Source organism: Bombina bombina, chromosome 3 (genome assembly GCF_027579735.1).
Source record: "Bombina bombina isolate aBomBom1 chromosome 3, aBomBom1.pri, whole genome shotgun sequence".
Classification (NCBI taxonomy): Eukaryota; Metazoa; Chordata; class Amphibia; order Anura; family Bombinatoridae; genus Bombina; species Bombina bombina.
This window is the reverse complement of record NC_069501.1, coordinates 352,804,414-352,820,221: the sequence shown is the minus strand read 5'-3', so window position 1 is coordinate 352,820,221 and position 15,808 is coordinate 352,804,414. Positions and strand designations below refer to the sequence as shown.

At 36.9% G+C, this 15,808-nt stretch overlaps 1 protein-coding gene across 2 annotated transcripts in view; it reads left to right on the top strand.

The window, feature by feature from the left end:
• The first annotated feature begins 245 nt into the window (after positions 1-245).
• RPGR (retinitis pigmentosa GTPase regulator) overlaps positions 246-15,808 on the top strand; it is a 295,048-nt gene continuing 279,485 nt past the window's right edge. For both annotated transcript variants that reach the window (XM_053706468.1, XM_053706467.1), the window contains exons 1-7: positions 246-379; positions 1,784-1,909; positions 3,586-3,678; positions 4,837-4,899; positions 10,013-10,171; positions 10,966-11,115; positions 12,035-12,193. In XM_053706468.1, coding sequence (XP_053562443.1) covers positions 346-379; positions 1,784-1,909; positions 3,586-3,678; positions 4,837-4,899; positions 10,013-10,171; positions 10,966-11,115; positions 12,035-12,193 — 784 coding nt within the window. In that variant the 5' untranslated portion in view covers positions 246-345. The remainder of the gene's footprint in view (positions 380-1,783; positions 1,910-3,585; positions 3,679-4,836; positions 4,900-10,012; positions 10,172-10,965; positions 11,116-12,034; positions 12,194-15,808) is intronic.

The following is a 15,808-nucleotide window of genomic DNA, read 5'->3' as shown; positions in this document are numbered from 1 at the left end:
GGATACCGTATAAAATGTAATGCCTTTGACGGGTTTTCACTTGCTAGTAGGAATAGGAATAAATAATACAATACCCAGCAAAATTTCTCAACAGTGCATTATAACCCAGCCCAATAGCTTGATGTAGTGCAGAACTCCAACCACAAGATGCCGCCCACCGAGCACTCAGTTCTCACTATCCCAACTTGTCCCTCTCACCCCGTTGCTATAGCCCAACAGTTTGTTTATTTCCGGTTAGACGCTTGTCAGAATCGCTTTCTCGGGAGCATCTACCCGGGAGTTTGATGGGGAATTGGGGATAGAATAAGTGACATCAGTTGACAGCCTGTAACATACAGCCAATCTATGGCCGCTGAGGAGGGGGAGGAGCAGGTGCCAGGTGAGTGACACATACCACTAGCAGCGGTTCGAGAAGCACATTCATTCATTCATATAGTTACTATGACCACTGGTAGATTTTCTCTCAGTACACCTCCCTTATATCCAACATTCACTAAATTACTGATGAAATCATTAGGTTAGGTACGCACTGACATGTTGGTATTATGTCTGAGGTTGACAGTTTTCTGTGACGCTTGGTGGGCTACAGGGATATTGAATACCAGACACACCTTTATTGAGCACAGGAAAGGGTTAAATTATAGAAGTCATCTCTTCCCGACCACAGGGATGTGAGAAAGCACAGTACTGGAACACATGATGACCACTGAGCCTTCATATGGAGCACTCTTCATTAACTCCTTGGCTGTAGGAGTTCAATCTTGCAAACATCTCTGGTACATATATTGAGTAGTGCTATTCTATATTGGTGATCACTATGAAATCTGCATGATAATATATTTGCTTTTAGTACATTGTCTCTGCATGGAACATTCCCATACTATATAGAGTAAATCACCTTCATATTAGATACTGTTAATGTTCACTTATATATTGATATGCAACACATCTGGATAGAATATCCAGGGAGCGCAGGCTCCTAGTTTAATGGTTTTCAAATGTATATTTTATATGTGTGGAGAAACCTCTTTCCTTGCCTCTTAATTTATCTACATTCATTATCCTTTTTTTTTTCTCTCCTTGGCAACAGACCGTCATTACATTGTACACACTCTGATTTATCTATATACAGACACTCAGGCATGTACACACGGTCAGAGTACATTACCCACTGATGGATTATACAATCACCAATAACCCTTAGGTGGGATAGTCCCAGATATTTACTTTCATCTCTGTAATAGTGCAACCTTATCAGCTACGCACTCACTGTCATAATTATTGATGTGCAGTAGATCAAACCCATTATTAGCTACTCATGTCATATTCAGTGATCCATACTTTGGGACACTCATATATTTGATCTCTATATTTCTGAAGTGGAACACTTCCAGACATTTTGTTGCCTATAGCATTATTTCATGGTATTCAGTATTCTCTATTTGTCATATATGGTACATATTTTTACATTCCTATTATGATACGCTCGCATATTGATTATGTGGGATAAAACTTGCTAGATTCACTATTGTATATGTATCATAAGTATAGTGTTGTATGTTAGGGTCTGTAATGAAAAAGGTAATGTTTTATTATGTGTGTATTTTAGATTTATAGAATTTGTCATTTAAAATAACCCTGGAAACCTGGCCATTGTTTGTTTGCACAAGTAGTTCTGTAAACTTTATTTCAGAATAGTTTTCGAGTATTGTTTGTGTTGTTTTAATATGTCTTGGATTTCCATTATGTTTTTATAATTATTATTATTATTATTATTTTTTAGATTCTGGAGCTTTATTTACTTTTGGAAAGAGTAAGTTTAAAGATAATGTTCCAAGCAAATTTTGGTTGAAAAATGACAAGCCTGTACATATTTCATGTGGGGATGAACATACAGTGCTAGTAACAGGTAAGTAAAATATTTATTTTACTTCTTTTTTTAGACATGTTTCTCTTTGAACCCACATAAAATAGATTGAAACTAAGAAATATAGTATGTAGTATTTAAGAAAACGTGTTTTTATGTCATCTTTCTTTTTAAAAGTATTTCACATTTTATTAAAAGGGTTATTTATCCATTAACCCCTTAAGGACCAGCGACGTACCCTGTATGTCACTGGCCTTTTTTGGGGACTTGATTGTTTTATAGCACGGTCTTGCCACCAGCTTTGAGACTGCTCTATTCCACAAAGCCTGCTGGAGGGAGGGTATTAATAGCGTGTTCTTACTAGACTTGTGCTATTATGTCCTGAAAAAACCCTTAACGACCAGTGACATACAGGGTACATTGTGGTTATTAAGGGGTTAAAGGACCAGTTTATTCACGTGAATAATTTAAGAGCATATTTTAAATATTGGGAAAGAAATGATTGGAAAACGCTACAAATCGTAATTTTCCCTGATTCCTGACCAAAGTGAAGCTGTGTTATGAACGAGACGGCAAAACGTTGGTATTGGTCTGCAGGAAATAAATAAAAAAAATGTGCCCTCTTGTTTTCTGTCAAGAACTTTAGCCTACAAATGCAGGAATACCATCATATTATATATGTTTGTATTCAATGGCAGAAGAATGTATGCAATCTTTTAAAGGGATATGAAACCCACTTTTTTTTAAGGTTTAGACAGAGCATACGATTTACTTCTATTATAAAATTTGCTTTGTTTCCATGATACTCTTTGTTGAAGAGATACCTAGGTAGGCATCTGGAGCACTACCTGGTGGTAAATAGTGCTGCTATCTAGTGATCTTGCAAATGGATAACATTCTAGCAAAACTGCTACCACATAGTGCTCCAGAAATGGGCAAGTTCCTGAGCGTATGTCCCTGCTTTTCAACAAAAGATACCAAGTGAAAATAGGAAAAACTTATAATAGAAATACATTAAAAAAAAATCACATGCTCTATCTGAATCATGAAAGAAATATTTTTGGCATCATATCCCTTGAAGTTTCCAACTGTTAAAACACATAGGAATGTAGACAAATTTACCCTGTCATCAAAGGGTTAAATAGCTACTTTTAGTTTTTTTGTATTGACTCCTATACCTAAAATATGAGTAACAAACTTTTTTTCTGTAGAAAACCTATGTAAAGAGAAGACAACAGCACAGGTTAATCTCCCAGTGCTTTGGTATGAGGGAGAGAGAGATTTTGTATGTGAAATAGCTGGATGTGCTTATTTAACTGTGCCAGCCATAATTGGCACAAATCATTAGGAACATATTAAGGGAAAACACATTTAATGGTGCAATGTCTTTAATATGAAAGGGACAGTGTAGGCAATATTTTCTATTAAAAATGATAAAAAGTTGTTAAAGCTGGCATTTAATAGACAATGCCTGTTTGTGCACAACTGATACCAAGGTATCAATTGATTACGGATTGATGGCACCTCCCAAAGCCTTATTGCTTACAGGGTCTCCAATTCAAAGAAAAGTATGATATATACCAAAAATTATATAAAAGTGATATATTTAAAATAACCAGTTTTAAATGGAACAAAAAATAGTTTAAATTGTCAATTTAAACCTATAGATGTCCATATTTAATGCGCAATAACGTCATGTGAACTCTCCCTTTGCACAGGAAATGGAAAACTCTTTGTCTTTGGCAGTAACAACTGGGGACAGCTGGGTCTGGGAGCTGGGAATGCCATCAACACACCAACATGTGTTAAAGGTTTGTCATCATCAATCCTGGAAATAACTTGCACTTTAATACCCTCTTTTTTTTCCCCTTCTATTACTTTAAAGGGACATTCTGGCCAAAATGTATATACACATCTTTGAATAGAAACATATTTGCAATATACAATTACTGGCAAAAATGCTTCTAGTAAATGTTAGCACTGTTTTAGTGTTGGCATGTTTCTCTGCATGTGCATGTGAATTATAGATATTCTCAGTGCACTAGCGTTTTAAATACTGCAGCTGCTCAGAGCATCAATTTGTATCATGTCCGCAAGCTTAGGCTCTCTGAGCAAGTGCTGTGTTTAAAATGCTGGTGCACACAATATATATCACTAAAAGTTCACTAGTTGTGTGGGAAAAAAACACTCAATGTTTGCTGTAATCTTGGTCTGTTATTTTACAGGTGCTTCATAGTTTTATGTTTGTTGTTAAAGAGAATGTTTACAAGAATGCAAAAGGTTAATTTGGGGTCTGCTTACTTCTATGAGTATTTAATTGCTTTATATAGCTTCAGTGAATGTGCTTTTACTTATTACCATACAGCTGTATGCCTATGTAAATATATATGCAGATGGTTCACAGATTAGGGCAGTTGATGCATAGACAAGGCAAGCTCATTTGCACTCATCTCATGAAGATGAACCCAGCACAAACAGTAGGAAAGTAAGCACAAAGCATAGATTTCAAACACACACTAGCGTGCATCAACTCTGCTTCTATTTCTGTGGATTTGATTTATAGGGTATAACTATAACACATGCACCCATTTCATGCTGTTTATAGAAGAATGACACACAAAACACTCCTATATACCAAGATCCACACACATGAACAGATATTCTGGCCTGCTGTCTAGGTTACTAGATGTGAGCACCGTAGCTGATTTTCATACATTGGTAAATTCATTTGCAGTTCTCTTGTAATCACTAAGCAGTTGTTTACCACTGGGCTATATGCTAAAGATTTCACCAGCTGTAGTTTGTATGTAACAGGCACATCTGCGCAGGTCTGTTAAGTTCCATAAAGTCTGTGGTACACGTGTGAGAATACAGTGCTCCGGCAAACAAATACAGTAAATTAATTAAGCAACCGATACACAGTTTAGGGAAACTGAATAAATTATGTTGTTTTTTTTTGTTTTTTGTAGCTTTAAAATCTGAAAAAGTGAAGCTGACCTCATGTGGCAGAAATCACACATTGGTTTACACAGGTAATTAATTTAAGTATGGACTGTATTGCTGTATAAAATGCTTGTTAATACATTTACATCAGATTATGTTTCTATTATAGGTTTTTATTTTCATTACCAAGTTTTAAAGGGACAGTGTCATAAATCAGGGATGGCCTGAACGCTACATATAGCCCTTAGCACTAGTTTTTGCAGCCCTTCAGGAAAAGCAGAACTAAAAATGTGTCATAGTTTTTGAAGCCATAGGAAAAAGGGTAACTAGAAATGTGTGTTTTGTGGTGACCACAACTCAGAAGAGCCCTCTGGAGGGAAGAATAGCAGAGAGAAAGTAACCTGCAACCTGACCTAAATCTATTATAGAATTATATATTACTTGTTTGTTTACTGGAAATACTCCATTAAAAAGGGACATGGAACCCAAAGTTTTTCTTTCATGATTTAGGCAGAGCATTTGATTTTAGACAACTTTCCAATTTACTTCTATCCTCTAATCTGCTTTTGTTTTCTTGGAATTGTTTGTAGAAAAGCATACCTAGGTAGGTTCAACGGCAGCAATTCATTACTAGGAGCTAGCTGCCAATTGGCCGTTGCACATAAATGCCTCTTGTCATTGGTTCACTAGATGTGTTCAGCTAGCTCCCTGTGCATTGCTGTTCTTTCAACAAAATATACAAAGAGAATGAAGCTAATTTGATGATATAAGTAAATTGAAAAGTTGTTTACAATCACATTCTCTTTTTGAATCCTTAAAGAAAATTTTTGGGTTTCATGATGTCCTTTTAAGGCTTCTAAAACATTGATCTGCGGCCCCCATGTGCTAGGAGTTGGCAATTACTGGCACAGTTTATTTATTATTGGATAATATGTTGAAATAGATTGTGTTCTGTTAAAAACCAAAATGTTTCTTCCATGATTCAGATAGAGCATACAATTTTAAACAACTTTCTGGTTTATTTCTATTATGAAATGTGCTTCATTCTCTTGGTATCCTTTGTTGAAGGAGCAGCACTCCATTACTAGAAGCTAGATGACACAGGTGAGCCAATGACAAGAGGAGTATATGTGTGCAGACACCAATCAACAGATAGGTCCTAGAAGTGCATTGCTGCTATTGAGCTTAAAGGGACATGAAACCCAATGTTTTTATTTCATGGTTTAGAAAGAGTATGCACTTGTCAACAACTTTCTAATTTACTTCTATTATCTAATTTGCTTAATTCTCTTGATATTCTTCATTGAAAAGCACATCTAGATAGGCTCAGTAGCTGCTGATTGGTGGCTGCACATAGATGCCTCGTGTGATTGGTTCACCCATGTGCATTGCTATTTCTTTAACAAAGGATATCTAAAAAATGAAGCAAATTAGATAATGGAAGTAAATGCAATGTTGTTTAAAATTGTGTTCTCTACCTGAATCATGAGAGAAAAAAATTGGGTTTAGTGTCCCTTTAAATAGTTATAAAGTTTAATTCTGACTTTTACTATCCCTTTAAGGAGCAGACACTTTCACATGCTTTAGCATGACATGGTTGCAGGGCTGTCACATTTCTAACTGCTATCATGTGCCCTGCTCAAGGTTATATTTGCAAAATCATTGACCTCAACACAGATTATAATAATTTTACATTTTTTTAACACTGTAAATAAATATATAAACTGTATTGGTTTGGGCAAGATGAGTTTTTGCTCAATTAAAGATTTTAGTGAATGACGCAAAACCGCTATGAATAATACTGGGGCTATAACCAATTTATCAATGATACATTAAAAATGTACTTTCAGCTGTGTTTACGTGCAAGCGAAAAAAACATTTAGCGTGCGTAACCTGGCCCTATATCTGCAGAAAATGTGTTATATGTAACCAATAGGGTTGCACCGATACCATTTTTTTAAGACAGAGTACAAGTACCGATACTTTTTTTCAAATACTCACCGATACCAATTACCGATACTTTTTTTAATTTCATGACGGTTTACCAAGCACAATACAGACTAATGATTTAAGATCGCTTCTTTATAATTATGAACTGTATCTCAAAAGACATTTTGAAATAATAAAACAGTTTTTTGTGCTTGTTGTCACAAAGTTTACAGAACATGTTTATAAATAAAAATATTACAACAATATATATTAATAATAACATCAATAAATAACAGCTGCAGCAGCTGGGGTTGGAAAGCTACAATTTAAAGGGGTGATTACCGGACGCAATTGGGTTGTAGGGTTCTTATATAACTCATCAATCTGACATTTGTATTTAATACAAAGTAATATAATTTAATTCTGAAAATAACATTGGGGAAGGAGTATCCCAGTAATCCTCTTTGAGAAAAATGGGGCATCTGCTGACTACTGACTCAACAGAAAATAGTGCTGGTCTTCATATTTTTCCAGGGCTGCTTTTTATTCTCGGTCCAGCCCTGGCTAAGGATGTTCCTCAGAGTACAGTATGTTTTGAGCATAATTGTGCAAGATGAGAACTAGCAGTATAACAGGCAATCTAGCAATTGGAGTAATTTTTTCAAAAGCAAGTTCTTATTAAGGTACAGAAGCATCTCTACATGTTCAGCTATAAGTCTGTTTCTGCGATCAGTAAGGACTTTTGACGCTAAGCTGAACAGTCTTTAACTTTTCACACTACTGCATGGGTCAGATATTTTTGGGCCATTAAATCTCAGTTTATTAACTGCCCAGTACTTTAGGGGTTTGTCTGAATGAGGTACAGTGATCTCTCCCAGGTAGGCTTCCAGCTTTAAAGTAGCAGCTTTTGGAGCACTGCTCTGACATACAATAATACAAATAACAGCACTTTGTATTGGCAGAACAGACGTGAACAATTTTTAGTTAATTCTCCACTCCAGCTTAAAATTAAATGAGAACATGCAGTTTGAAAAACGCCACAAGATGGCATATGGGTAGGAATTGGAGGTATCGGTTTAACCCCTTAATGACCACAGCACTTTTCCATTTTCTGTCCGTTTGGGACCAAGGCTATTTTTACATTTTTGCGGTGTTTGTGTTTAGCTGTAATTTTCCTCTTACTCATTTACTGTACCCACACATATTATATACCGTTTTTCTCACCAATAAATGGACTTTCAAAATATACCATTATTTTCATCATATCTTATAATTTACTATAAAAAATATTATAAAATATGAGGAAAAAATGGAAAAAAAACACACTTTTTCTAACTTTGACCCCCAAAATCTGTTACACATCTACAACCACCAAAAAACACCCATGCTAAATAGTTTCTAAATTTTGTCCTGAGTTTAGAAATACCCAATGTTTACATGTTCTTTACTTTTTTTGCAAGTTATAGGGCTATAAGTACAAGTAGCACTTTGCCATTTCCAAACCACTTTTTTTCAAAATTAGCGCTAGTTACATTGGGATACTAATATCTTTCAGGAATCTCTGAATATCCATTGACATGTATATATTTTTTTTTAGAAGACATCCCAAAGTATTGATCTAGGCCCATTTTGGTATATTTCATGGCACCATTTCACCGCCGAATGCGATCAAATAAAAAAATTATTTTACTTTTTCACAAATTTTTTCACAAACTTTAGGTTTCTCACTGAAATTATTTACAAACAACTCATGAAATTATGGAATAAATGGTTGTAAATGCTTCTCTGGGATCCCCTTTGTTCATAAATAGCAGACACATATGGCTTTGGCTTTGCTTTTTGGTAATTAGAAGGCTGCTAAATGCCACTGCGCACCAACCGTGTATTATGCCCAGCAGTGAATGGGTTAATTAGGGAGCATGTAGGGAGCTTCTAGGGTTAATTTTAGCTCTAGTGTAGTGTAGTAGACAACCCCAAGTATTGATCTAGGCCCATTTTGGTATATTTCATGCCACCATTTCACCGCCAAAAGCAATCAAATAAAAAAAAATTGTTCACTTTTTCAAACTTTAGGTTTTTCACTAAAATTATTTACAAACAGCTTGTGCAATTATGGCACAAATGGTTTTAAATGCTTCTCTGGGATCCCCTTTGTTCATAAATAGCAGACATATATGGCTTTGGCGTTGCTTTTTGGTAATTATAAGGCCGCTAAATGCTGCTGCGCATCACATGTGTATTATGGCCAGCAGTGAAGGGGTTAATTAGGTAGTTTGTAGGGAGCTTGCAGGGTTAATTTTAGCTTTAGTGTAGAGATCAGACTCCCACCTGACACATCCCACCCCCTGATCCCTCCCAAACAGCACTCTTCCCTCCCCCACCCCACAATTGTCCCCGCCATCTTAAGTACTGGCAGAAAGTCTGCCAGTACTAAAATAAAAGGTATAAAAAATATGCTGCTATGTAGGGTCCCCCCTTAGCCCCCAACCTCCCTGATCCCCCCAAAATAGCTCCCTAACCCTCCCCCTCTGCCTTATTGGGGCCATCTTGGGTACTGGCAGCTGTCTGCCAGTACCCAGTTTGCAAATAAAAATGTTTTTTTTTTAATGTTTAACTATTAGTTTCTGTAGTGTAGCTTCCCCCCCACAGTCCAATACCCCACCAGCCAAACCGATCACCAAAATAACCATATTAACCCCTTTGATCCCCACTTCTCACAAAAACATTTTCTGTAGCGTAGTGGTTCCCACCCGCTCCCTCCCCGTGCACGCGCCCGCCCGGCCTCCCCGTGCACGCGCGCGCGTCCGTGCGCGTCCCCCCGGTCGTCCCCGCCCCCGATCCCGCCCCCCTCCGCATCACAAAGGCCATCGATGGCCGCCACCCACCTCCCACACCGGCTCCCACCCACCAACGAACGTAGCCGTTAATGTCTGGTGCAGAGAGGGCCACAGAGTGGCTCTCTCTGCACCGGATGGCTACAAATGGTTATTGCAGGATGCCTCGATATCGAGGCATCACTGCAATAACCGGAAAGCAGCTGGAAGCGAGCAGGATCGCTTCCAACTGCTTTCCAAAGCGAGGACGTGCAGGGTACGTTCTCAGGCATTAACTGCCTTTTTTTTGAGGATGTACCCTGCACGTCCTCGGTCATTAAGGGGTTAAGTATCGGTGCATTTGGATGAGTACAAGTACTCATGCAAATACTTGGTACTTAGTATCGGTATCGGTGCAACCCTAGTAACCAATAAAACCTTTTCATGCTTTCTTTTGCAGACCAAGGAAAGATTTATTCGTCTGGTGGGAACAGTGAAGGACAACTGGGTCTTGGCGACCTAACAGAGAGGACAAGTTTTCATGAAATTCCATTTTTTAGCACTAAGTACAAAATCAAACAGTTATCAGCTGGATCCAATACATCAGCAGCCCTCACTGGTAGGGGTTATAGCAATGTGTTTTATTGATTTATTTTTCTACTATCTACCTGTAAAGGAACACAGTAAACAATTTGTTATTTCTTAAAGGATCACTATATTTGTGATAAATATTTGTTTATTTGGCAAAAACATAATTTTAACAATTCATTTGCATTATTGTATATTTTCAGTGGGTGTGCACCATTTCTGTATGACCTGGGGCTAGGAGTCTTCACAATGTGCTTGTCTTGGAATGTTTTAGCTTCATACATCATTGCTGTCAATTTAGGAATGTTTCCTGATAGTGCCTTATTTTTTTATTACATAGTATCTTTATACCTCTATTAAATCTATGCAATACTTTGTGTGAATAGTATCTTGCTTTTCTTATCGGGATATCACAAAATCCATTTGATGCGATTTAAAGGGACACTGAACCCAAATTTTTTCTTTCGTGATTCAGATAACAGTTTTAAGCAACTTTCTAATTTACTCCTATTATCAATTTTTCTTCGTTCTCTTGCTATCTTTATTTTAAAAAGGAGGCATCTAAGTTTTTTTGGGTTTAGTACTCTGGACAGCACTTTTTTATTGGTGGATGAATTCATCCACCAATCACCATAAATGGGTCGGCATCTAAACTTGCATTTCAAATAAAGATACCAAGAGAATGAAGAAGATTTGATAATAGGAATGAATTAGAAAGTTGCTTAAAATGTCATACTCTAGCTGAATCACCAAATAAAAAATTTGGGTTCAGTGTCCCTTTGTAAGGATTTTATAATGGCAATTTTTTTTCCATTCTTTTCCTAGTGGATGGCAAGCTCTTCATGTGGGGAGAAAACTTAGAAGGTCAGCTTGGCTTAGCGAATGAATCAAACCTCTCTACTCCTCATCAAGTTGATGTTGGGAAACCAATCTCTTGGATATCCTGTGGCTACTACCACTCTGCATTTGTAACACGTAAGGAAAAATGTACAGAACCTATGTACTCAATGGCTTTATTCCTATCCTATATAAATATTTGTAATCAAATATTGTAAAGTTCATTTCAAGACGTGATTTCCACTCCACCAAAGAGACTGGAGTGCATTCCATGGAGTGATTGGTTGATATGTGCAAGAGCTGTGATATACCTGACCCTAATTTGGCTACTGTATAGAAAGTAAACCAGATAACATTCAAGAGACCTTTTGTGTCCTGGGTCTGCAAAGCAATGCATAGTTTTCTAACAAAATGTCAGTGTTAAATGATCTTAAAACACTTATGTACATTTTATTTTGCAAAGCATAATTCTTAAAGCATAGACCAAATATGTCTGTAATGTACTTTAAGATAAACAAAATTGTGGCCACAAATGTCGAACGTTATTTCTATTATGTATCTTCAAACAAAAAATATGATTTTGCATTTAAGGAATACAGTATTTTGATATACACTTTTTTTCTGTTAGTGGTGACAATGAACCCATTGCAAGATTGACCCAGGGCTTCATGAATTTAAAGTAAAAGGGATATTTGGTTAAACAGCATCTACATTTCATCTTTTTATTTGCATAAAAAAAACAGTGCAATATGTTAAATGTCTTACATTTTGTACACTGTGTTCTTTTTCCACTGTTATCAGAAAATTTTCTTTTCTTTTTTTTCCTTTTTTTTTTTTTTTTTTTCTTTCGTTTATTTGTTTTTGTACAATTTCACTGATCTCTGATCACCAAATAGTTTCTCAAGCACATATTGTTTCGAGATTGAATCTCTCATTTCATGTATGCTTGAATTTTTATTAATCATGTTTCCTATTACAGAATTCATTTAAGTTCAGGTGTTAGTAACCTTTAGTTAGAGAGTAGTTTTTCAGCAGGATTTCCTTTCTCTCTCTGTAGAGGATGGTGAACTATATACTTTTGGGGAACCTGAAAATGGCAAGCTTGGACTATCTCCAGAAAAGCTTAAAAACCACAAACTACCTCAACGTGTTTCTGGGATATCTGGCAAGGTGAAGATGGTGTCCTGTGGTGGAGGGCACACGGTTGCAGTGACAGGTGTGCTAGCTTTGGTATTATAATTTGTATTGTGCTTTATTATTTTGTATACCCATTTGAATATAATATGTCTGAATTTCTTAGCTCTACAGTATATGTTTCATAGTACCTTCCACATTATGTATTAGAAATAAAAAATAATCCAAGAACAGAAGCTGCAGCCGCTGGTGATAAAACATAAGTCTTTATTACAACATTTTAAAACATGCACCCAGGGGAGAGCATCATCTTGTGCGTTTTGCGCTACTACAGAGCACTTAGTCATAGATGTTCAACAAACCCAAAACATCAAAATTTAAAAGAGACATCCTCCAATCACAATTCTAAACATCATGCTACAAATCAGACGCAAACTTAAAGGGGACATTACATTTGCAATTGGTATTATTCATCTAATCTTTATCTTGTGAAAAGCCACTATTAAAAAGCTAAGTTAAGAACAAAGCTAACTGGAGGCATCAAACATAGGCTACATATCATTGCCTTAATTTAAATATAAGCTAAGAGATACATTTTTTTTTTTAATATGTTTCTATAAAGGGACATGAAACACACAAATTTTTTCTTTTATGATTTAGAAAGAGCATGCGATATTAAACAACTTTCCAATGTACTTCTTTTATCTAATTTGCTTCATTCTCTTGATATACTTTGTTTAAAAGCATATCTAAATAGGCTCAGTAGCTGCTGATTGGTGGGTGCATATACATACCTTGTGTGATTGGCTCACCCATGTGCATTGCTATTTCTTCATGAAAGGATATCTAAAGAATGAAGAAAACAAAATAAACGTAAATTGGAATGTTGTTTAAAATTGCATTCTCTATATAAAACATGAAAGGAACATTTTGGGATTCATGTCCCGTTAATGATTGTGGCATAAGCTTGGGCAGAAATTTTACTTAATATGAATTTTTTACAAATATTTAGTAACTGTTAGGGGTGTTGAAAATAATTTCCATCACAATGCAGCCCTCAATGATGCTGCATCGATGCAGTGAAGAGGCTGAATCAATTCACGCGGCATCACGTGACCCCACCCGCACACATCTTCCTTCCCATTCTTCCCCTATTACATAGTTAGTTTAGTAACAAGTTAACAACAGTGTTAGAGCATACTATACTACGGTGTTCAGTTTTCACTCAGGCTACAGTCTTGCTTTCTTTTAAAAAGGTGTCCAGCTGGCTTATGCTTAGTTAGTTACTAAGTCCAAAGTAACGTCAATCACTGTGCTTTGTATTCTCTGACTATACGCAAAGGTCGCAAGCTGAATGCACTGTATTTGGCTTGCGACTTTTGCGTATAGTCAGTAGAGAATACAAAGCGCCTTATACTAGCGCAGTGATAGACATTACGTGGGACTTACTAACTAAGAAGAAAGGGGTTTGCTAAAAGGCGGTCCATGGAAACAAACAATAGCGTAACGTAACATTATTTCTTTTACAAGATACGATGAGTCCACAGATTTCATCCTTGTGGGATATCGCCTCCTGGTTAGCAGTAGGAGGCAAAAAGCTCCACAGCAGAGCTGCATAAATAGCTCCTCCCTTCCCTCCCAACCCAGTCATTCTCTTTGCCTGTGTTAGTGATAGGAAGAGGTAAAGTGAGGTGTTAGTTTAGATTCTTCAATCAAGAGTTTTTTATTTTTAAATGGTGCCAAAGTGTACTATTTTACTATAGGGCAGCCTCTGGAGTTATAGCCTTTTAGGATATGGGAACTGGTGGGGTTTTAGCTTCACTGCAACTCCCATAATTGTGCTGCTCTTCTGTGTATGGTCTTAGAGAATGTTAACTAAGACCCTTCTGCCTTCACATTACCTCAGGAGGAAGAGTGGACCTCTTGACACTGTGAGATTATCATGCTGTTCCTCAGCATGGAGGTAAGTGCAGTCTTTTATTTCTGGGGCTCTGCAGCATATCTCAGAACCGACTGTACTCTGCCTTTTATATTAGGGGCTATGGGCCTAAGGGCTTCCCTTTGACAGTATGTAGGTTCTCATTAATTTAGAGAAGAATGAGAACCTACATACTGCTTATTTCTCCAGACATTCTGGCGTTTTAGAACTTAGCCTAGAAGCGCTGGGATATTTATGTTGGTATGCACCTGAACTGTAACAGGCATTGCTCTTTTTAAGTTTATTGTTCATAGAGATGGCTGACGCTGGGGGTAGTGCCGGAGTTGGGGAAGTGTTTTACTGGACTCCTGTACATGGCGGTACTTTACTTATTGTTGCCGGGTTTGTTTGGTATTTTTCCGCACACGAAGGGCGGGGCTTAGTGTTCGCGCTTAGCCGCACAGTTACTATTCGACTGAGTTCCGGTTGGCAGTGTCTCCTCACGGCTCCTAAGCCCGCTTGTTGCAATATCTTACAAGCGATCTTAGGTGCGCCGTCCTAAAACCTTTTTGGTTTGACGCTCTAGAAGAGTCTCTTAGGACTGAGACTTCTTTAGAAGAAATACAGGATAGAATTAAGGCCCTTAAGCTGGCTAATTCTTTTATTACGGATGTCTCCTTTCAGATCACCAAACTGGCGGCTAAGAATTCAGGATTCTCCATTTTAGCACGAAGAGCCTTATGGTTAAAATCTTGGTCTGCGGATGTGTCCTCTAAATCCAAGCTCTTGGCTATTCCTTTTAAGGGAAAGACCCTGTTCGGGCCTGACTTAAAGGAGATCATTTCTGACATTACGGGAGGTAAGGGTCACCTGCTCCCTCAAGATAAAACATCTAAGCAAAGGGGATGACAGAGTAATTTACGTTCTTTTCAAAATTTCGAGGGAATCCCCTCTTCCGCTAAACAGGAAGGGAATTTTTCACATGCCAAGTCCACCTGGAGACCCAACCAGGCTTGGAACAAGGGTAAACAACCCAAGAAGCCTGCTGCTGCTACCAAGACAAATGTTTGGGTATGAGTTAGTGAGCGCTTAGAGCTGAATAGGCTGGGCCCACTACTAATTGTACTAGTAAATTAATAAATTGTACATGAATTTATTATAATAATGCAAACAAAGGTTTATACAATCAATTTAAAATACAGTTAAAAATAGAATCAATAAAATCTACATGGATCCATGAGAATGTTAAGTACTACAAAAAATAAAAACAATATGGTGACAATTATGCTAAAAGGTACAATGTTAAGATTTGAAAGCGGTGAGAACAGCAAACACAATTGTGTGTGTGTGGTACCCAATAGCTGTCCAAAGTCCAAATCAAATGTCCAAAATAAAGTGAATCAAAACAAGTGTCCAAATGTGATGAATCAAAAAAATGTGTCCAAATGTAGTGAATAAAAAAAGTCCAGAACAATATCCAAATAAGTCAATTGAGCAAGGTGTGCGAATACTATATGAAAAAATTAGAAATGAGGCTGCGTGTGTCTTCAAAGTGTCAAATAAGTGAATCTCCGTTCAAAGCAAAATTACAAAAATACATAAAATTATCTCCTATCTTCATACTTCATAATGGGTTAATCCATAAAAAAATTAATGAGTGGAGTTCCAAAAAAATGCCAAAATAGTGTTTGTATATTAATAGTGATATATAGACCTGTAATTTAAACAAAAAAGAACAGTAATATAATAACGATCATAATAACATTAGAGTGAATGAAA